Raw genomic sequence first — 22,148 nt, 5'->3', positions numbered from 1 at the left:
ATTAAGAATAAGGAATAAACAAGTATATAAATAATATATTAGTAAAGAGGGGAAATGGAATAACAAACCCTATCGATCCAAAGTGTGGGGCGGGGGAGGGGAAGAACAGAAGAGGCACTATGGAATAAATAGAAAGCAAAAAGTATAGGGCAGATTTAAACCCAAGTATATCAGTAATTACATTAAATGCAAACTGTATCGATGCTGTAAATGACAACCTTTGTTAGAACAGATAATAACAAACCCCAATTATATACCACTTGAAAGATATACTTTAAGAGCTAAAAGTAAAAAGATGGAAAAGATACACATCTCATCCTCCTCCCTGCAACCCTAACGAAAAGAAAGCTAAATATTTCACAAAGTAGGAGCACTTGGGTGGCTCAGTCAGTTAAGCATCTGGCTCTTGGTTTGGGCTCGGGTCATGATCTCACAGTTGGTGGGATTGAGCTCTGTGCTGAGAGCTCGGAGGCTGCTTGGGATTCTCTCTGCCCCTCTCTCTCTCTCTGCCCCCCGCCCCCCCCCCGACATTCATGATCTCTCTTTCTCTCTCTCAAAATGAAATGAAATGAAATGAAATATTTCACAAAATAGATTTTAAGAGGCAAAAAGAAAGGTGCCTGGATGGCTCAGTCAGTTAAGCATCCGACTTCAGCTCAAGTCATGATCTCATAGTTCATGAGTTCAAGCCCCGCATTGGGCTCTCTGCTGTCATGCAGAGCCTCCTAAGGATCCTCTGTCTCCTTTTCTCTCTGCCCATCCACCACTCATGTACATGCACTCTTCCTCTCTCTCTCTCTCCAAAATCAATAAACATTCAAAAAAAAGGCAAAAAGATCAGTAAAGGTGAAAAGAAACATTTCATAATGAAGTGTCTAATACATTTAAAAAAATTTTTTTAATGTTTTATTTATTTTTGATACAGAGAGAGACATAGCATGACAGGGGAGGGGCAGAGAGAAAGAGACACAGAATCGGAAGCAGGCTCCAGGCTCTGCACTAGCTGTCAGCACAGAGCTCAACGCGGGACTCGAACCCACGAACATGAGATCATGATCTGAGCCGAAGTCAGAGGTTCAACCGACTGAGCCACTAAGGCGTGGCTCTAATCCACTTCTAAATGAGTATGCAAGTAATAACATTGCATCAAAATGTATAAAACAAATACTGACAGAAAGTTAAAATAAATAAAACCCTAGTCTTAGATTTCAGCATATATATATTTATATTGACCGAACAAGTAAACATCTCTACATCCCAGTGCCTAGGCACAAAATCTGTGCCATATTAGAGGCCAAAATTTGCTGACCTAAAATCAAAGAGATTCATACATCCTAAATTTTCATAAGCAATCTCAATTTCAAGTATAAAACTGTCCCATTGTCTCCCATAAGTGCATTTGTCCATAGGTTTGGTTTGGAAAATATAAACAGAATCTCCGCAAGTTGCTTGAATCCCTCCTATACCATCACGCTCCTTTTTCGCTTGGGCGCTAGGCCCCCAGGAGCACACAGGGACTATCGGTGTTTGCACGAGGAGCCTCTCTTACCTGAGCTGGGGCCTCAGCCCCAGGAATACGGGTGGACCGCCTGCGGGTGACGATGACTGAGGGCTTGTGCTCAGTGGGGTTCTGTTCAGGACCCTTTCCATCCTCATCAACACCTCCAGCTTGGGCTGCCTCAGCTGGGTCCACAGCCCGCACAGGCACAGACACGGGGATGATGAGGGGCACCATCCCACTGTCCTCTCGCGCTCGCTTGGCAGCTAAGGAAGGCTCCGAAAATTCCACCCCACACTTGGTAGTTGAAGCCAACACACTTTTCCGCTTCTCCTCAGAGCCATTAGCATCCTGGGGAGGGGGAATGGAGGGAAGATTTAGAAGATAAAAGTCCTAATAAGTCCAGGACCCCTAGTCACATTTGATTCAAGAACCCATGATGGTTCCCCAATGATCTTTCCCTAAATACCTTTTCTCACACCATACTCCCAAACACACTCCATAACATCCCTTCTGCCAGGTCATCCAATCCTGGCCTGGTGCAGGGGTCCCCGGATGGCCACCTGGGCCACAAGTGGCCAACCGATGTGTTTTGTTTGACCTGCACAGTGTGTGGCACTTGCAATAGTATCTAAATTTAAAAGCTATCTCTGCAGGGGCACCTCGGTGGCTCAGTTAAGCATCGGACTCATGATTTCTGCTCAGGTCATGACCTCAACAGTTCAAGAGCTCTGTGCTATGTCAGTGTTAAGCCTGCTTGGAATTCTCTCTCTCTCTCTCTCTCTCTCTCTCTTTCTCTCTCTCTCTCTCTCTTTCTCTGCCCCTATTGTACTCATTCGTTTATCACACTCTCTCAAAATAAATTTTAAAACTTTAAAAAAATAAATAAAATATCTCTGCAAAAGAAAGTAAACAAGGACTCCTTTACAAGGTAACTGATATTTCTATCTTTTCCCCATTGGAAACTGGCTGAAGTCAAATTCCACAGCTTGACATGCCAGCCTTGCCGTAGGCACTGGGGGGGTGGGGGTTGAAACCTCTAGTGAGAAGGGGAAAACACTGTTTTTGGAATCAGACATCAGGCCCTTATCTTAGCTTTATGACCTTGGGAATCACCCTTGGGCCTCAGCTTCTTCAGAAATAAAACAGGATGTCAGCATCGCTGTCATAGGGTTTGATGATAAACTCTTTCTGATCAAGTATAAGAAACTCCAAGTAAAAGAGAGGTGCTCAAATTCTATTTATTCTTCCCTATTGTTGTTGTCATTTCTTTTAAATCAACTTTACTGCCAGTAAAATTTACATACAACAAAAGGCACCTATTGGTCATTAGTTTGATGCATTTTGGCAAGCATCACCACCCGAGGAACCACTGGCACTTTCTCGTTTTAGGATGCCGGATGTGGCAATGGTTTCAACGCCCCAACTCCCAATCCTTCAAGTGCCGAATGAAGAAGCCACCCCATGGCGGTGCCTCGCACCTTCCTGCCTGCAAACCTGTGTGTATAAGCTTCGTCTTTCCTTCAGGTATGAATGCACCCACGGAGATTCTTTGCTTGCACGGAGATTAGAACTCCCTGAAGCATATGGGTTCTTTCATTTCCTTCAGGGGAGTGAGAAAACTGCCCCATGGACCTGGAGTCACTTGCTCGCCCCTGGCCACGGACACGGCTCACCCTGCCCTCTGCCAAGCCAGGCCTCCATCCCATGCCACTCTTACCTTTGCATTCTGCAGTGAGGCCAACTCCACTGCCTTCTGGGCCAGAGTCAGCAAATTGGCCTCCTGGGATGCCCGGCGCCTCCGTCGAGTGCTCTGGATCACTCCACCCCTTAGCACCTGCCCACAGTCCCCTGTGCCCACTGCCCGCATGCCCTCCTCGTTGCCCATCGTGGGAGCCTCCCGCTCCCGACCGTTGGGTGCCAGTCTCTCCCCATCAGACAGCAACTGTGACTCCCTCAGCTCCAGTGGGAATCCCAGAGCTTCAGAATGGGGGTGCCCCAAGGGGCCGGGGGGTGGCTGCTGTGGGGGCCAGTGATGTAGGAACAGATTGCTGGTGGGTTCCTGTCCAGGCTGGGTGCCAGCCACATCCAGAGGGGCAGAAGGCAGGACGCCCTCCTTCGAGAGGCGGCGGGAGCGGCGGGGGAAGGCAATCTGGGACTGAGGTAGCACAGGCTGTGGGGCTGACTCCTGCAGGAGGGCCTTGCGCAGTTCTGGGTTCATATCAGGGTTGGGGGGGAAGGGGTAGGGCGCCATGCTGTGGTGAGCCAGGTGGGACTGCCCCAGGGGTCCGGCCGGCTGCAGGCCGAAGTCCTGGGGCTGCTGCGAGGGCGGCTGCTGCATGGGATAGAAGTTCTCAAACAGCTGCATCTGGGGAAGGGCGGCCTGTTGCTGCTGCGGCGGCTGCTGTGGCTGCTTCTGCGGTGGGAAAGCTGCCACAGGGTTGGGGGGCGGTGGGCCCTGCCGGAAGACCTGCCGGTTCACCTGGTGGCCAAAGGCCAGCTGGAAGGGCTGCAGGGGCAGTGTCTGGTTTGGGGGCTTCTTGGCCACATGGAAAGAGTTCAGGGGCGTCTGGGGCCGCCCCACCTCCAGCTGCACCTTCTGTGGCATCATTGGCCGCACTGCATTTCCGTAGCGGTCCAGCTGCGGCCCACCTCCTTTCTCCCGCTTCAGTGCCTCGGGGTGGTTGTAGTAGGCAGAGACCCCCATGCCAGGGTGAGGGCTCCCCTTGGGTCCGCTGTAGAGGGGCAGGCTGTGGCGGTTCCATGTTGAGTGGGGTGGAGGCTGGCCCGGCTGCTGCTGCCAGCCACTGTCACTGACACCCCCACCTCCACGCTCAGGGCCCCGCCCTGGAGCGATCACAGAGTTGGGCCACTTGACTGAGCCCACCTGCTGGGACAACATGGCTGCCGTGGTTCGCTCGGAACCATACACCACAGAGTTCAGCAGGGCCAGACTGTTCGGAGGGGGCAGCTCCACCGGCTGGGAGACGGGGGCGGCCCCTGCCAGACCCTCGTGCCCAAAGTAAGGCTCCTCCTTCACTCTGGTGGATTGTGGAGGGGCTGGGGGCTGCTGTGGGGCCTGCAGGGGTGGGGGCTGCTCCTTGGGAGCTGGTTCCTGGTCCCCAAAGAGGCAACGCTTCCGCTTGTTCTGAGCCTTGGGCTGGGCCTGGAGGTTCATGGTGTGGCCAACTGGGCCCTGGCAGTGAGCCCTACTTCACCAGCTGCCCATCCCCTGTGGGGATGTTCTGCTGGAAGCCCAGCTCTAATCCAGGAGCCAGTGAGGGCAGAGCAAGGGGAGGGGAAAATGCTGGGGGGTGAGGTCAGGCACAGGGCGAAAGAACTGTTGGCTCTTCCTTGCTCTTTGTGGAGAGGCTCTCGGGCTCATCTACTTTTCCCACTTCATGATGTTCCACAGGACCCTGGAGCCTGCAGACAGAAAAATAGCGACAGTGTCAGCCATAGCCTCCCAGGATGCCCCAGATGTCAGCACAAGTGTGAGGGAGAGGCCCAAGTTCACAGAGCAGCACAGGTGAGGTAGGAGCTAGAACCTTGGGGGAACTACCAGAAGGTACTGCTTTGTGACTATCCCACCAGCTCACCCTGCAGCATTTGGTTGTGTAATCTGTAAACGGCACAAAGGCACCACCCTGGGAACAAGTGGGCCTGAGATGGAGTCTGTGCCTCTGTAGCCAAGATGGGAAAAGGAGTGACAAAGCCCGTTGTTGGGCTCCTGTCTCTTCGGCCAGGTCTGGTTGCCCAGTTGGTCAAGCACATCTGTCCACGCAGTAGTCTCCCCACCAGTCCCGAAGGAGCTTTATGCAGCCAGTGCCTCCTCGGATGATCGGAGCAAACCTCAGACACAGGAAGTAGAGACAACAGGGGTTATTCCTAACTAACCATGTGGCTCCAGGGTGGGGAGCCCACTAAGTCCTTGCAGAGTCCAAGGCCCAGGGCTAGGCTCAAGTCCTTTGCACTGAGGCATGTAGGTGAGGCCCTAGAAGGGTATGTGCAGTCCTAGCCCCACCCCTGGGAGGAGCTGCAGGGTGGGACTCTGGGGCTGCCGGAGCCTTCCCTAAACCAGCACAGAACCTGTTTTGCAGCCCTGGCTGGCTAGAGGCAGGATCCAGCCTGGTAGCTGGTCAGCAATCCCCACCTGCCCTCCCTTCTCCACTGCTGAGCCCTCCTCCAAGAGCTCCGGACCAAAAGACTAGCGAAACTACAATACTGAGGGATGCAGATTGCTAGACTTCAGATCTGAAAGGTTTTCCTATGACATGGTGGGACTTAAAGTGCTCATAGTGTCTGTGTTTATTTTCAAACTTGATTAAAAAAAACCAAATACGTTGCTCTATTTATCCTTCTACAGGACAGTCAAAATCAAGACCAGTATTCTATAACTTACATGTATTTTCAAAGATTTTGTCTTTCTTTAGAGAGGGTTTTTTTTTTCCCCTCCCTGGGAAGTTGGTGAGGGTGAGGGAGCTCCATGGCCTACTTCTTGCCCACACTGTGATTCTGGTCATGAGCCAGTCAGGCCAGGAGGGGAAGGGAGGGGAGCTCAGGAAGCCCTGGGGAATAATCTACAGGTCCGGACCAACCTCAGACCTCAGACTCTAGAAGCTCCAGGTCCTAGTAAGCAGTCCCTGGAGTTCCCAGGAAACCAGTCCAGCCAAGGAGGCTTGGGCAGTAAGAGCAGGCTCCAAGTGTGAGGCCTCCTATCGCCCGTTCACAGGCTTCCGCAGCTCCCTGGCCCTTCCCCTCCGGGGGAGGGGGGGCCTGTGACTCACTCCAGCCTCCCCCAACACCTGCCTTTCACTTTCACCAGCACCCAGAAGGGGAGGAACTTCCTCCTCCATTTCCTTCCTCTGCTCCTGGCCCTGAAAGGAGAGAAAGAGGCTCTTCCCACTGTGCAAGCCTGGGAAGGAAGAGAGATCAGGTAGGCATCCAAGACGCTCTGGCCCTGGTAGAAGGGGTACAATTTAGACAAGTAGGAAGCTCAGAGGACCACCTTTAGAACAAACTCTTTTTTTTGTCTTTAAATTCTCATTCCTGACAGCCAACCCAATTCAGAGCAGAGACCCAAAAGCCAGGCCCCCCCCCCCTCAATGAAAATAATAACCGAGGGCACCATGGTGAAGCTGCAGGCTGGGACTGTCCTAGTTACAGGAGTCAGGCTCTGCCTCGCCAATCAGCACAAACAAACTAGAAGTCTGAAGTCTGTGTTTGTAGAAGCAAGGCAGAAGAAAGAATGTGCCCGAGCAGGGCACCCAGGGGGAGCTGGTAGGTCCACGTGCCTCCAGGGGGCCTGAGCACCCCTCAGGTGCTCACATGCACTTGTGCATCCCCTGCTTCTATAGGCACAGACTGCCCTCCTACCCCAGTCACAGTCCTCTTGCCTTTGAGCCACACAACATGGGCTTGGGGACTGGAGGAAGGGAAGGCCCACGTGCCAGATGAGCCTGGGTGCATGTGGCAGATGTGCACAAGGTTGTGGAGGGTACTCAGGCACCAAGTGCGGGGGATGGCCACTCGGAGCTGTGTGAGGGTGAGCTCTGCACACTGGGTTGGGTGAGATGGAGGCGGAGTCTGTGAATGGAGCTCCAGGGCAGGGCTGCTCCTGCCCTGGGCCCCCGCACTGGCTCACCAGCAGCTGTTTGGTCAGGCTGGTCTGCCTCCCACCCCTCACCCTGTGTGTCAAGAAGGATCATCACTCAGGACACCACAGTAGGTTTCTAAAGCTAGGCTGGGAACTTGCTTAGAAGCAACCAAGGGGGCAAATTCTGGGGAGACTGAATCATACCAGAAACTTCCGCAGAGGCCTTTTCTGCCCCCCCTACTGGGAGGAGTGCCAAGAGGACAGAGATCCAGACCTGGGGCCCAAAGAGAAGAAAGGTCATTGTCTGGGGTGATAAGGAGAGTGAAAGATGCCTGGGAACCCTAGAGGAAGGAAGGGAGAGGACACACCAAGGCAGCAGGACCCTAAGTAACAGTAGTAGTTGTAATAGTAGTAGTAGCAGTAGTAGTAGTAATGGTAGAATGATGATGATGATGATGATGATGATGATGAGGCAGCACCTGTGCCAGGCCCGTCCTAAGCGCGTTGCATATGTTCACTTCCCACATGACATTATTATAAGTCAGCATGAAGCCCAAGCATGAGGCATTGTTATTTTAACCTCCATTTTACAAGTGAGCAAGGAGGCCTGAGCCCGCTCGGGCCACTCAGCCCAGCCCTCTGGGCCTGGGCTCTCCAGCCCCTGCAAGTTCACCCCTGGCCTCAGGTCTAGTTGCTGCTGGAGGGGCTCCCAGCTCTTGTACCCTACGTGTACATCACAGCCTGCAGCGCTGGACAAGGCTGAGCCACTTCCTCTCATTTCTTGTGCCCCAACCCCACTTCTCTGTTCCTCAGGTGGAGGTCGGCCCGGCCTTCCTCACAGTGAGGAAGAGGATGGAAGCCATCTTTTCTGAAGGCTGCTGACCTGTGGGCCAACTCCCTGAGGGTGCAGGGAAGAGGTGTGTAACTGCTGTAGGCAGCTCACCCTGGCTGCAGGGTCTCTAACAGCGGATGCAGGAACACTGCAAAAGGAAACCCACAGTCACCAACGGGCCCCAGACAGTGCAACCCACTCTTACCAGTCTGATTGTCTGTCCCCACTCTATTCAGTCTCCTTTCCGCCGGGCACTGGACTGGTACAACCAATCCCTGACCAGACCCAGTGATATCCCTGGACAGAAGACAAGGCAAGCGTCTGACATCCATGACCAGGGACCTTTGAGGCTTTCAGGAAGGTCTGTGGTGGAAAGCACTTTCTCTCTATAGAAGAAAGCAATGTGCACCAAGAAAAGGAAACAATGCTGAACCCACATATGTGTTTTGCAGACACATGAGAGAAGGTGCTGGAAAGGCCTCTGGGAGTTCTATGCTGATGGTGACACTGTACCCTCCAGGGAGGGCAACTAGAACACGAACAGCTCCCCGAGTGCCCTCAGGCAGCCCTGCCACATGCCCACTGAGGGAACCAGGGCCCCTCCCAAGCTAGAGATCTTGCGTACTGCCATCTGAGAGAAAAGACCATTGTGAGTGAAGGTTACACAGGCCAGGACTAGCTTGTTCCCAGCAGCTGCATGGGGCTCAGCTCTCAGCCGGGGATCAGAGTTGACTGGAAGACCCTGCTGACCCTTAATACTCAAGCTCCTAGCTTCTGCTCTTACAACTGGGGTCACTTCCACACCACAAACTCAACACTAGGAAGATGGGGAGTCAGAGTTCACGCATCCCCAACCAAGGCAAAACAGACCTAAATATGGCATCTAACAAGGCTCCAAATCTCTAGGCCAGCCGGTTCCCAGAGCACCAGACAGGCTATCTTAGGACAAAGTCTAAACTCCTTATCCTGCCCACGAGTCTTGCAGACTTTGGCTCCTGACAGCTCTCTCAACCTGCCATGCTTGAGCCGTCATTCTGTGCTGTTCCTGCTTTGCTTCTGGGTCTCTAGCCAGGCAGCGCCTCTGCCTAGGACACCTTGCACCCTTTCATCTGGCCAGGTCCTACTCACCCTTCAGGTCCGAGACACTGCTTCCTTGGGAAGTCCTCTCTCACCCCAAGGGTGAGCCAGGAGCTTCACTATGAGCCCACAACACCTCCCAACCCCCTCCCCCAACACTCAGCACACGGAATTCCAGGTGCCTATTTCTATTTCTTTGTCCCCAGCAGACTGCAAGCTCCATGGAGTTTGCAGACTGTTGTCCCTTGGCACTTGGCTTGTGTCTGCTTCTTGGGATGCTCATTCAAGACTGCGCCCAAGGTGAGTCAGAGCTCTGGTGGGGCAGAGGCACTACTCATGGGCCCGCAGGTCCACCCTGGGCTCTTGCCCAGCCCTGACTTCCAGTCTCTCTCCCTGATGCACATCAGAGATCCCCATGATGCTGAGATGAAGTGAAAAGTTCCTGCCTCCTAACCCCATCCCACCCCATCCCATTAGTCGCCTCAGGCCGTCTCCAACTAAGCTGAACACAAATTTTTCTCTAATTGCCAGCCCACAAGCTACTTGCCCCTTGACTGTCACTTGCTGCCCCGCATCGCATGCAGGTCAACTTGGGAAAGTGCCAGTCCCTCTGTTGCCCTGTCCAATTTTTCTTCCCCCACGGCTTCCCACCCTTGCCTAAACCATAGCCAGAGAGACAGACGTCTGTGGATCTGTTTACCTTGTGCCCTGACATGGCTAGGCTTAAGACACCAAGGTGTCTGGTTAGGATGCGAGGGGATGAGGAACCCTCCCTTCCTAGACGAGCCCAGCATGGCCCAGCTGGCCCTCCAGCCCACACTCATATCCTGGAAAGTTCTCTTTTAGACACTCTGGGGCCTGTGGCTATAACCAGTCTAGGCAAGTAGCGTGGAACTGCCATCCTGGGCTAGCTAGAGTTGCCCAGGCCCTACAGAAGCCTGGCCTTTGGACACAGTGCAATCATCTGCAATACTGTTTGCCCTGCTCTACCTGGAAGTTCACACCAGGCTGAAGGGCTCCATTTCTCTAAACCACTGGACACATAAGTCCTACTTATAAAGGAGTCTGCAAACCAGTAAGGATGGAGACACCAGCAACAGGGATAAGGACCTGCCTCTGACAAGTGTCGCTTCCCCACTGAGAAAGCAGTCCCTATGTTCTGACCATTCTCAATCCAGAGAGTCCCCAGATCAGCACTTCTCCGGACTCAACTTCAGCTCTGAAATGCAGAGCCCAGGCCAACAGGGTCCCAGGGGTCTCAGCCATCAAGCTGGTCAGGCTCAGAAAGCTTGGCCAGGGTTTGAGCCTGCAGCAGTCTGAGCCATGACCATAAAACTGCTAACACTGAGATGCTTTTAAAGGGATACGTGTGAAAGGGGAATCCTTTGCCTTCTGAGCCACTCTCGGGGCTTCATTCAGGCATCTACCTTTATTGTCCCTCTCCTCTACTTCCAGCAAACACCCTCAGGAAGCCCATAGGAAGCCAGGGTGTCCATGAGAAGACCAGGATAACCAGGTCTGTTTTAAAATAAAGGGGAGGGGGGGAGCAAAGAGTCCCGGGCAGAGCCAGGAAAGGATAAAGCCTCTAGGCTCAGCTTTTGCCCACACTAAGGGGACTGGCTGCCTCCCTCCTAGGCAAGGGCCACAAATAATCATAGGCAGCCCAGGAAAATCTCTTCCAACAGGATTTGGGAATCCCAGTGGACTAAGGTAAAAGCTGGCAGAACAGATACAGCAAATACCCCCTTAATTCCTTAAATGGCTAAACCTCTAGAAAGGACCTCAGGCGGACGGGTGGGGCCCTAGGTCTCCTTATAACTTTCTCTATGGCCTAAGGGACTCACACCACCACAAGACTGTTTCAACCCCTGCCTCCCCTTGGAAAGGAGGGGTCCTCCAACAGGTCTAGGGCAGAGCTCTCTGGAGTCTGTGCCTGAACCCCAGTGCCAGACTCTGCCCAAGACAGGCCAAGACACAGAGGAGCTCTCTCACAGGGGCATGGCCTCACCCTACCTAGCAAACAACTCCCCCTCCTCCACCCTCCTCACACACACACACAACTGTGCAGCCCTCCAGGCTCTGGGAGACACAGGAGAAGGGGCACAGTCCCTACCCGCACGGAGCTCCCAGTCTCATGGAGGAGAGACACAGAAACACACACTAATTACAATGCACAGTAGCCCATGCAGGAGCTAGAAATACAGGGAACACGTGGCCTGGGGGAAAGTTCCCTGACTCTGAGCCTTTGTCAGAGCTGTTCCCTCTGCCTGGAAGCGCTGCCTCCACTCTGACAATCTACCTTCTTTCAAGGCCTACCTCCTGTCTGAAGGCACATTCTGTTCCCACCCCTTTTGAATCTCCATGCTCTTATTCACAACAACCACTGTCCCATAAGGCTTCTTCAGTTCCCTCTGTTTCTGCACCAAGACTGGGGGGATCCAGGCCTGGAGGCACTGTGGCCCAATGGAGACTGCAGTGGGCTGGTTGTCAGATCACCAGGTGTCTGGTCCAGGATCTGCGGCTCACTGGTTCCTGCCTTTGAGGAACTTAGGAGCTCTAGGCGGGGCAGGGGGGACAGGGCAGGACAAAGAAACACCTTTGTAATCAGCGACTGCCACATGAAATACTAGCCACCAGCACTAGCCACATGCCCAATGTGTATGAGGACCGCTTCCTCGTGCAACCGCTATTCCCATCTGAGAAATGAGAAAAGGTTGGCTCTGAAAAGTACCTTGTTCCAGGTCACAGCCTAAGGACACAAATGAAAAGCCAGGATTCAAATCCAAGCCTTCCAACTCCAAACCAGATCTCTATCATACCCTGCCACCCAGCCATGGAGTACAGTGGTTGTCAAACCTACCCTAAGCGATCAGTTTTCAGGGTCTGGTGAGGACTGGGGGTTGGAAATCTGCAGTGCTTCATAAGCAGCCCATGTGGTGCCCAGATGCTGGAGCAGGGGAAAGACTAGAGGGTCAGGGATGGGCACAATGTGGTTTCCAAAAACCCACTGCTCCTCCCTCCCCAAAGAAGCCGACTGCCAGAGGGCCATACTCTGCCCAGGAGATAGGAGTCCCATGAGGCCCTGGGTGGACTTTGCTCTCAGTGAGCTCTAGGGCTGACCATGGCTCTTACCGCACCAGAGGCCCAGATGAATGCCATGTCTACTGAGCACTTACTGTCTGTCAGGAATGGAGTACTAAGTGCATTGCTGGTAACATCTCACTCTTCTTGGTCTCATTTTATAAGTCAGGAATGATACACTCAAAAATATCTATTTAACACAAAAGGAAGCAGTAATGGAGCCACAGAGAAACAAATAAAAGACACGGCAGAAATCAATAGCAAAATGGCAGACAAAACCCAACCTTATCGATAATTATTTTAAATGTAAATAAAACAGTCCAATTAAAATGGAAAGGTTGGGAAATGGGTAAAAAAAAAAAAAACCCACGATCCAACTATATGCTGTTTACAAGAGACAACACTTTAGATTCAAGGACATAAACAAGTTGGAAGTAATAGGAAGTTAAAAGATAGACCACGCAAACAGTAACCAAGGAGCTGGACTGACCATGCTAATATTGTGCTAACAGACTTTAAGACAACAATTCTTACTAGAGACAGGGGCATTTTATAATGATGAAAGGGTCCATCCATGAAGAGGATATTACAATTATAAACATATATGCACCTAACAACAGAGTCCCCCGTATACGTGAAGCAAAAACTGTCAGCATGGAAGGGAGAAATAGACAATTCAACAACACTAGCTGCAGACTTCAACACTCCACAACTAAACAGAAGACCCAGAGGAAACAGAAGACTTCAACACTATAAAGTAACTAGACCTAACAGATAACTACAGAACATTCCACCCAACAACAGCAGAATTCACATTCTTCTCAAGAACACATGGAATATTCTCTAGGATAGATCATAAATTAGGCTATAAAACAAGCCTCAATAAAATTTAAAAGAGTTGAAACCATACCAAGCGTGATCTCCAGTCAAAATGAGATAGGACTAAAAATCAATAACAGAAGGAAATTTGGGGAAGTTACAGGAAATGAAGATTATAAGTAATTGTCAAGTTCTCCCAGCCCAGAACCGCCGCTCCCTCAGACCATGGTCTCTACACCTTCTTCACAGTCCTAGGAAGCTACAGAGCTCAGAGTTTTGCAAATGCCTGGGTAGCCCTTCTCCCATCCCCCACACAGGACACACACTGAACCTGACCCCAAGCTTGACCCCAGAATCAAAACAGCTGTGGGAGGGTGAGGCCTGTGGGGCTGTAACAGCTTGTTATGCAGCCTGTTTCTCCCCGGGAAAAAGACCACAGGCAAATATTCTCCCTCCCCCTGCCCATCTACAGAATACCCAAAAGAAGGAAGCAAACATTTATAGAGCACTTCCCCCACACCATGCCCTTGACATACCTGATTCCATGCTTACAAACTTCCCATCTGGGCATCTGATCGTGTCCATTCTAGAGGGAAACCAAGGCTCTGCTGTTAAGGTGGCAGAAGCAAGATACAAAGCCCTGTTGTCAGCCTTCAAAGTCCCTGGTCTTCCCATCATTCTTACCGAAAAGTCCCAATTCCACACTTGTTGTGGGCCTCAGAAGGAATGCTACACCAGAGAACCCCACTCATGTGGGCACCTCCCCCCTTCCTCATACTCCCTTCCAGCTGCTGCTTTTCCTGGGAGCACTTCTAAGTAGAGCACAGTATAGAACACTCCCACCGAGACATAATCCCAGCCCCAATCTGTCAGAAACAGGCTCCTCGAAAGATGAGGGGTGGGGGGGTTATCTGTAAAAGCCCCTGGAAGCCCATGGGGTTTTGAGGTAAGGGGGGGGTGGGTAGCAGAGGTGAGATGGTAGCTGCAAGGTCAGTAGGATCTCACTCTGGAATAAGAGCCTCCATACCACAGGGAGAAAGGTGGCTCATGCCTCTCTTCAGAGCCAACCAGCAAAACTTGGCCCAGCTGGGGAAGCTGAACAGATTCCAAATATTAAAAGATGCCAGTGTTCACCTAGTCCAATTCCTCATTCCACAAAGCAGCCCAGAGAAGGAAAGAAATTAGCCTACAGATGCACATCCAGAAGCAGAGCAGGGCCCAGAATCAAGAATTCCAACAACAGTGCTTCGTGCCTCCACTTAGGCAGGCCACACCTTTTGGCAAGACACCGAGCAGGCTTGGAGCCAAGATGAAATCCCAACATCACAAAAAAATAAGGCTTTCTGCTTCACCACCATGGCCCTCTCTAACATTTCCCAAGGGTGCCACTACGGGCCAACCATGGTGCTAAGCACTTTAACCCCTTGGCACTGTTTCACCTTCACAACCAGGTAGGTATTAGTAGTCTCCCCCTTTTTCAGTGAGGAACTTGAGGATCCAAGAAGTCAGATCACTTGCCTGAGGCCACAGAAGTACAGAGGTAAGGCAGGGACTGGAACCCACAGCCCTTTTTGCCAACTTCCTCCCCAGGGCTTCAGGCTGGATGTCTTGCTTAGCGGCTGGGATAGATAGCAGCAGCCTCTGGACTGCTCACATCTTCCTGGAGAAGCAGCTGGCCTGAAAACCACCATGGTGTTCTTGAAGCATGGCTGGTCAGGCAAGGTGGCTGAGAGAGGCCTGGGAAGTGGATGGCTTTGAAGATGAAGAGGCTACTGGTAATCTCCACCACAGGGGACAGCCTGTGGAAGCCTCAACATTTTCTGCTCAAGAGGAAGCCACAGCCCTCCCATACTCTCCAACCCCACACCTGCGGTTGACAAAGAGCTTTTTACAAATAAATCCTTGACTCTCCCCTGCTTCTCAGACACCCCAAATCCCAATGGGGCTCAGGCTCCTGTCCCTTTCCCTGGCATCCTGAAGTCTGGGTCAAGTCAGCTCCATGATTGGGCTCCTACTAGTGCCAATGGCCCCCACCCAGGGCATGGAGCATCCACCCCAACCCTAGCAACCCACCTCTCTTCACAGGGCTCTCCGAAAGGTTTCCTCTCAAGAATTTCTAAATAAAGGCTATTACTACACATCCTAATTGAGGGAGACAGAGAATGCCCACCCACTCCAAAGATCATTGGTCCAAATCTCTATTTCATGACTGATAAAACTGAAGCCCTAAGAGGTGAAGTGACTTGATCAAGGCCATGTAGCTGGGGTGGAGGTGTGGTCAGGGCCTCTCAGGTCAGTGTTCTTAGACTCAGGACTTCTTGGGAATGCCAGGTCCTTGATGTTTGGCTCATGTCCCCCTCGGTAGGGAGGCAAAACAGGAGGGTCTGGCATGTGATATCTTCATCAGCCCAGGGTTTCTTGCATGGTCAGCTCCAAAAGTGGCCAAGACCTACCGGGTAGCTTGGGGCAGCCAGTGAGGGGGTATCTTGCTGTTTTGGAGCAAAAGAGTGGGGACAATATGGCTCCCAATACCTGCTAGTGACCAAGAAGCACAAAAACTTGCTGCCAGCAGAGGGGATGTCAGCATGGCTGCCTAGGCCTCTTGGATGAACGACAAGGTGGGCACAGAGCCGCCTGCCTCACTTGTCCAACCATCCAGTCAGTGCCTCGCCCTTTCTCAGGCCCCGGTCAAGATCCAGGGCCTCTGCCAAGTACTCACACATTCCTTGCGTTTCTCCAGTCTCTGAGCAGCTGCTGCAGGGCCTTTTTTCCTGTGTTGATTTATTCTTTATTGTTCCTGAAATACACCCAGAGGCCTTTGGCACCAGCCACCAGCAGAGCATCCAGCCCAAGCCCCAAGTACACACCAACCAGGTTCTCTGAGACCTGGGCCAAGCCAGCTAGAATGATGGACCCAGGGCCAGACCTGGCAGCCAGGAAGGGAGACTAAAGATCCCACCTACCCCCAGCCTATGATCCTAGAACCGACCCCAGGACTGACTGCAGAGGCTGGGATGTTTGGGGAGGAGGAGACACTTGGAAGGTCTCAGAGAGGCCGAATCTAAGCCCTTCTACTCCTCCCATGCATGAGTGACTCCCCCCGGCAACCCCCCCACCCCACACACACAGCTGACCCTCATGTGCCTGCTGCCCTCCACAGGAAGGCCTTGTGGCTCAGGCTGGGCTTCTGACTGCCCTGTGAAGTGTTTGGAAAGGGAAGTCTCCAGAGGGGTCTTCCCCTCCCTTCCCAGCCCAGAATCTCTCCCCTAATCAGTCAGTCTAAAGGTGCCTGAATTCCTACCAACAGCCCTTCATTCCAGGGGTCAAAACATGGTTCCCTTTGCACGGGAAAACAGCCCAGGAGAGCATGAGCTGCATGGTAAAAAAAAAAAAAAAAGAGACAAGGCTTTAGGGTCTGACCAAACATGTCTGGGCTTCTCCAATCGCCAGCCTGCCTGTGGATCTGCTTCCCTGTTAGTAAAGGGGTACACTATCTTCACCTCATAGTTACTGTGGGATTCGATGAGGTTAACTTGTATACGGAGTGCCCAGCACAAAGTAAAGGCTCAATAAATGTGCCTTCCTTTCCCCTCTGCTGGGCAAGAGAAGCAGCATCGTCAGTCTCTAGCACCTCGGGAGGAACTGAATATGACTCTCAGTTCCGCAGCTGGCTGAGCGCAGGGCTGGCCAGCCCGAGCAGGACAAGGGTTTGAGGGGTTTCAGCAATAATGTCAGGCTCTGCAGGCATGTAGAGCATCGGGCCTGGGGACCCAGGAGGCTTGCACCCAGCACAGGCCTCCCCTGGGCTCAGCTGTGCCATCAGGGCCTGCAGGGACTGACACCCTCCTGGGCTCCCGGGCTCCCACTAAGAAGAGCATTAAAAGGGAAAGCGCCATCACCCAAGGGAAGCTGGGGAGGGGGTGGCCAGAGGACCAATGGGCAGGGACGCCTGCAGAGAGCAAGTCAGCCTGCCCCAAGGCGACCACAGTGAATGTCCCACAAGTGGAAGTGCTGCCTGGTTATTTTTGGCACCTCTTCTGCCCAAAGCCAGCAAGGAAAGTCAACTGCTAGCACCATGGAGGGGCTGTTTATGTTCAAGTGTGCAAGCACTGATGCAGGGACAAAAAGAGCACAGCGGCCACTGTGCAGAGGGGCCTCTGCCCCCTTTCTTCCTCTGCTGACTGTCCCTATTGGGTCCAATCTGCCTGCCACATAGTTGACAGAGCGGGGGTACTTCTGCTTTCACTCAGATCCAGTCTCCCAACCACAGAACTCAAACACACACACACACACACACACACACAGGAACACACGCACGCACAGACAAATAAATAACTATGGAGCCAGCTGGGGACTGAGCCACACCCAGGAGCAGAGACAGTACTCCTCTGGGCTCTTCCTGCACTGAAACAGCCCTCCCACCTTCTGAATTGGGAGGGGCAGGGGCCAAGGGCCAGACACTGGAGCAGCTCCTCTTTCTATGCACCCCAGGTGAGAGTGGGGGGGCCCCAGGTGAGAGTGGGGGCACGGAGGGGAACCTCAAGGTAATTCACTGCCTCTGCGCTTCCCCATTTGAAACGGAAAGAGTTGGACTAAGTGTCCCAAAGTGCCTTCCGGCTCTGGGATGACTACCGGGAACTAGGGAGCCCCAGACTGTGACCCAGGGCCAGATGGGGAGGTCAGACAGAGCAAGATCAGGTGGGGAGAGGATCTGGGTGGCGGTCAGGTACACTCCCCAGGAGCCACCAGGAGGCTGGGAAGGCGAGGAGGAGGTAGAAGGGAAGAAAGGGGGAGAAAAGCCAGCGGTATAGGCACTCAGGGTGCCAGTTATCACTTAAGCCATTCTGAGCTCCTTTTTGAGCTCTGGGGCCCTCCCCTTCAAGGAACCGACAAATTCTGGCAAGAGCAGGCTGGATCTGGCCTCTGTCTGCCCAATTGCTGGAAAAAGCTGGGAATCAAAATCCCTCACTGTATTCCTTCCTCTCTGGACCCCATTTCCCCAGAGAAGTTGGGCAGCCTCACAGGGAACCCCCTTCTGGCTGGAAGCCTGGTATACTTCCCCCTCTTCAAGCTCTGGCCTGGACACATCTTGCCCTGGTTGCTCCCCTCCCCACTTCCTGAGACTCCTGGAAGCAGCAGCACTGCCTGGAAAAAATAACCCGCGAGCTCCCTGTGGCTGGAGAGAAAGGCAGAGAGAACAGGGAGCACCTTCCCCAGCTGGCCACAGCACCAGGCCCCGTTCCAGGAAGAGCAAGAGCAAGCACTGCTGCCAGGGAAGCCTCAGGCCCCCAGCCCCTCTCCTCCCCACCGGCCCCCACAAACCACAACCGGCAATCAGGTCCCTCAGGGAGACCCCCCACCCCCACCCCAGCAAAACCCCAGCTCCTTCTTGACATGTGGCAACTTTCTTCTTATATAATATGTTGGTGTCTCCCCCCCCCACCTCCACCCCTGCTATTTCAATTGGTGAAAGAGCCAAAGCGCTCTTTAGAAGGACAACTCCCACCCTCAGCTCCACCCAAACCTCCACTGAGGTCACACTGGGAGGCTTCAGGTGAAGCAAAGACAAGGGGACTTTTTCCTGGGCTGAGAAAGCAGCCTTCCTCCCACCCACGTGAGCAGTTCAGCCTGAGGCCTGGGCGGGTAGGTTCCCGAGAGCACCATCTGATCTCTGGGAAGCTGAGCCCTTAACCCTGGGCTGCAGGGACGGAATCCCTTGCAAAAACACTCAGGCACCAGGACCTGGGCCGGTCTAGGTGGGCAAGGATCACACAGCTATACCCACGGCCTAGGGACTTACAAAACGAGTTTCATTCACACAAACCCCAGTGCGCTGGAGGAGGGCCCTCCTACCACAGGCAGGACAGACTTCATTTCCTCTTCCCTGGGAGGAGCAAAAGGCAAACAGCTGGACTTGGGGGAAACAGTGAAATGATAGCCATCATCTGTTGAGTACCTACTGTGTGCCAGGCACTTTGCATGCATGATCTTGTTTAACCTTCACAGCAACCCTATTATCACCCTCATTTTACACGTGAGGAAACTGAGGCTCAGGAAATTAAGCAATGCCCAAAGCTACACAGGAAGTAAAGAAGCTGGAGTAGGAACCCACATCTGACCAGTCCTCATTCCTGTGCACTTGCCAGGCTTCCTTCACAGTCACTGCCTGGGTTACTGTCCCCACACCATCCAGGAATGGTGTTCTGAGTATGGGGGCAGAAGTGGGTGTGGACAAGCTTTGCCTGATGGCTCTGGAATCTGAACTGATGCCCCACTAACTGTCATCACTCCCAAGTGTGTGACTGTGAGCACCCCTAGAAGTGTGCATGTGTTGGGGTGGAGGGAGGGTGATCTGGATTCCAAACAGAAGTTTCCAACACAAAATGATGCTGTAATGCTTCTGATTCATAAAATGAGCTCAGTCTCAGGGTATCCTGAATGTTGCTTCGAATGCAAATGTAGCTCCCTTAAGTAAGAAGCCGGGATTTCAGCACACTCCACCTAGCTCCAGACCTGCGTACAGTTTATTTAGTTCAGCCCCACACAGGCAGTCTCTACTGTGTGGGAGCAACTCCTCCATCGTAATACACACACAGGTGCCAGACGTGGTCAAAGGAAATACCCAGGTTAGCAGATTGCCAGGCAGAAGGCTTCACTCTTTCACCCTGAGTTCCCACTGGGGTCAGAATGACCAGACACAATCTGTCTGCCAAAGACCAGCTGTAGGACAGGGCCAAAAAACTGAGCTCACCAGCACCTAAATCACTCACTCATGGACTAACCCTTTTGAAACCAAAGGTGCACGATGAGTCACAGTAGCAGGACCCCCTGCACCCACCTCATGCAAGTCCACCTTTTCTTGATGGAGATCTTTCATTCATTTGTTCGACTAACATACACTAAACACCCACTAGAAGCCAAGCACTGTGAGAACAACACGGAGCACACACTAGAGCAGAGGCTAGGGTGATCCTGAAATGTACTTTCTGCATTTCAGAATCCTCACTGCAGCTGTTCGAAGGAGGAACAGACACTATCTCTGAGTTTATGTTTTGAGCACCACAGCACAACATGTATACAAATGACTACGTAAGGTGGAAATGAGTGTTCAGAAGAAGGCTGAGACATCACAAAAGAAGCGGCATTTGAAATAGGCCTCGAAGGATCAGCAGGAATCTCCCAGCTACTTTCGGCCATCCCTACTCCACAGTAAACAGTTTCCTTCTGGGACACCCAACAGCAGGAGAGGCGCTATCATGGCCAGATTCCTAGACTGGGCCCATTCCCCTTCCAAGACACTGTTCTCCATGTGCTTCCCCCATACTCCCTCCCACCCCACTCCTCTTCTGGCTCTACTGGGCAGCCCTTCCCTGGATTCGGCAGCCATGGGAAGGAAGCCCTTAACTGAATTTGTAAGTGCCTATTTTCCTTTTTCTTTTTTCCCCCATTTATTACAAGCAGCAGTCCATAAGGCTAAACAATTGAGTTATTTTTAAACCCCACATTTAAAAGTTGAATTCTCGTCCCATGGGCATTCCAGGGCACCCTTTCCTAGCATAGGGTGAGAGTTCTGCCTGGCACTTGGAAAAGCCACCCTGGCAGTGGGCAGACTGTCCCAAAGCAAGCTGTATGGGGGGGGGGGGTGCGGGGATGGAGGGACCCTCTAGGGTCTTCACCGTCTTGTCCCCTAGGAGTTACTCAGACCAGAGTAACCATCCAGAGGCCGATCCAATTAGAACGAAGACTGGGCCAGGGTCATGCGGTGAGCTGGTTTATAACAGTAATTGAACGTTTACACCCCTATTATTCACTGTCCAGAGCAGTAGGTAAAAGACCCATAAATTCTCAACCTGGGAAGGTTTCTCGCTTTCCCCTTAGTCCTGAAGCCACCTGACTACCTGTGGAAAGAGTACATTTCTCTGATCATGTGGCATATCATCCCCTGGAGGTTCTGGACCAAGGCAGGTGGCTTCGTCTCTTCAGCCTGGGCCCCACAAGGAAGGACAGGCTTCTTCTCCGAACCGCAGTTCTTCCACATTCCCCAGGCCTCCAGTCTCAATCCTGAAGCTGCAGGGACCAGGAGGCCAGACCTCCAGGCCACCACCAGGCCGGGCTCCCCCTGCTGGAGCCAGCCAGACCTCCCCTCCCCCCAGCAACAACTGCCAACAGGGATCCCCAGCACACACGTGCCTCAGCGGCCTCCACCGGGTCAGCCTCCACCAGCCAGCTCTCCTCCGATCCCACCGGCCCCCGAGCCAGGCTCCACAGGCGGACACACAGATCGGATGTGGGGCGGTGGAAGCAGGAAGTAGCCACCAAAGTTGTGACCAACAAAGTTTTAAATGGGGCAAATAACTTCCCCTTTCATCTTTCCAGCTAGCTCTGGAGGCTGGGCTGGAATACCCAGTGGCCACCACTTTGAGTGGCAGGTACCTCCTCCAGACTGGCCTTCCTTGGGGCTGAGGCTTGAAAACCCCAGGGTGGCACCACTCCCTGATCCAGAGGCTTGTTTGGGTGGGGGCCCTCCAGAGGGGCAACCTACTGCACACCCTCCAGGAACCGTGAGTTGGGAGGAGGGTAGTTCAAACCACCTCCACCAAGCCGGCCATGTGCAAGTCCCGGACGGGCCTCCCCGCCGCAAACAGCACACGGTGAGGTGCGCAGAGAGCTCGGCAGGCCGCAGCGGCGCGGGCGTGCGGGGGCGGGCGAGAGGGATGACAGGTCTTAGGTGAGCCAGCCGCGCCGGCGAGCGCGAGGTGAGGCCAGCCTGCCCGCCCTAAGCGCTCCAGCTTAGGCCTCTGCTGCACTTGCCCCATCTCCCTGCCGCCCCTGCAGTTTGTCCCCTAAACTCCCGGCGCGGGCAGTTTCTAGGTCCACTTTGTCGTGCACACCGGCAGGAGCAAGGGAAGGGAGCTCCCGTGCCAAGTTCCTGCAGCTCGGGCCTGGGCTCGGTCACGCAAGCCGGTCCCTGAGGACACCACGTTTCTCTCCGGCGGAGGAGCAGCCGTATTCCTGAGCGGCCGCGGGCTGCTCGGGAGGGTTTTCCTGCCGGGGCTGCGCCCGGGTGGGCGGGGGCCGCGCGCGAGCTGCGTAGCTGCACAAACACCGAGGACTGGCGAGGCACACGCAGCTGCGGGCTGGCGGTGCGGGCCGCGGACGCGCGTGCTGCGGGGCGGCGAACGCACGTACACACACATACCCCGCCCCGGCCGCCCAGGCCGCAGAAGTTGACGCGCCGCGCCCCC

The 22,148-nt window shown here is 53.3% G+C and overlaps 1 protein-coding gene across 6 annotated transcripts in view; it reads right to left on the bottom strand.

Annotated features, from left to right (window-relative positions):
- The window catches only part of ELMSAN1 (ELM2 and Myb/SANT domain containing 1), a 42,889-nt gene that overhangs the window by 20,137 nt on the left and 604 nt on the right, over positions 1–22,148 (bottom strand). The window contains exons 1-6 of one of the 6 annotated variants that reach the window (XM_029950395.1): positions 15,623–15,978; positions 13,440–13,489; positions 8,132–8,223; positions 5,098–5,350; positions 3,219–4,924; positions 1,550–1,849 (exon numbers count right to left, since the gene is read on the bottom strand). In XM_029950395.1, the coding sequence (XP_029806255.1) occupies positions 1,550–1,849; positions 3,219–4,676 (1,758 nt within the window). In that variant the 5' untranslated portion in view covers positions 4,677–4,924; positions 5,098–5,350; positions 8,132–8,223; positions 13,440–13,489; positions 15,623–15,978. Of the gene's footprint in view, positions 1–1,549; positions 1,850–3,218; positions 4,925–5,097; positions 8,038–8,131; positions 12,257–13,439; positions 13,490–15,622; positions 15,979–22,148 lie in introns of those variants that run through there. The other 5 variants (XM_029950394.1, XM_029950398.1, XM_029950397.1 and 2 more) reach the window with 5 other exon arrangements.

This window comes from Suricata suricatta, chromosome 9, assembly GCF_006229205.1.
Source record: "Suricata suricatta isolate VVHF042 chromosome 9, meerkat_22Aug2017_6uvM2_HiC, whole genome shotgun sequence".
NCBI classification, from domain to species: domain Eukaryota; kingdom Metazoa; phylum Chordata; class Mammalia; order Carnivora; family Herpestidae; genus Suricata; species Suricata suricatta.
The sequence above is the reverse complement of the archived record's forward strand: the minus strand, read 5'-3'. Positions and strand labels throughout refer to the sequence as shown.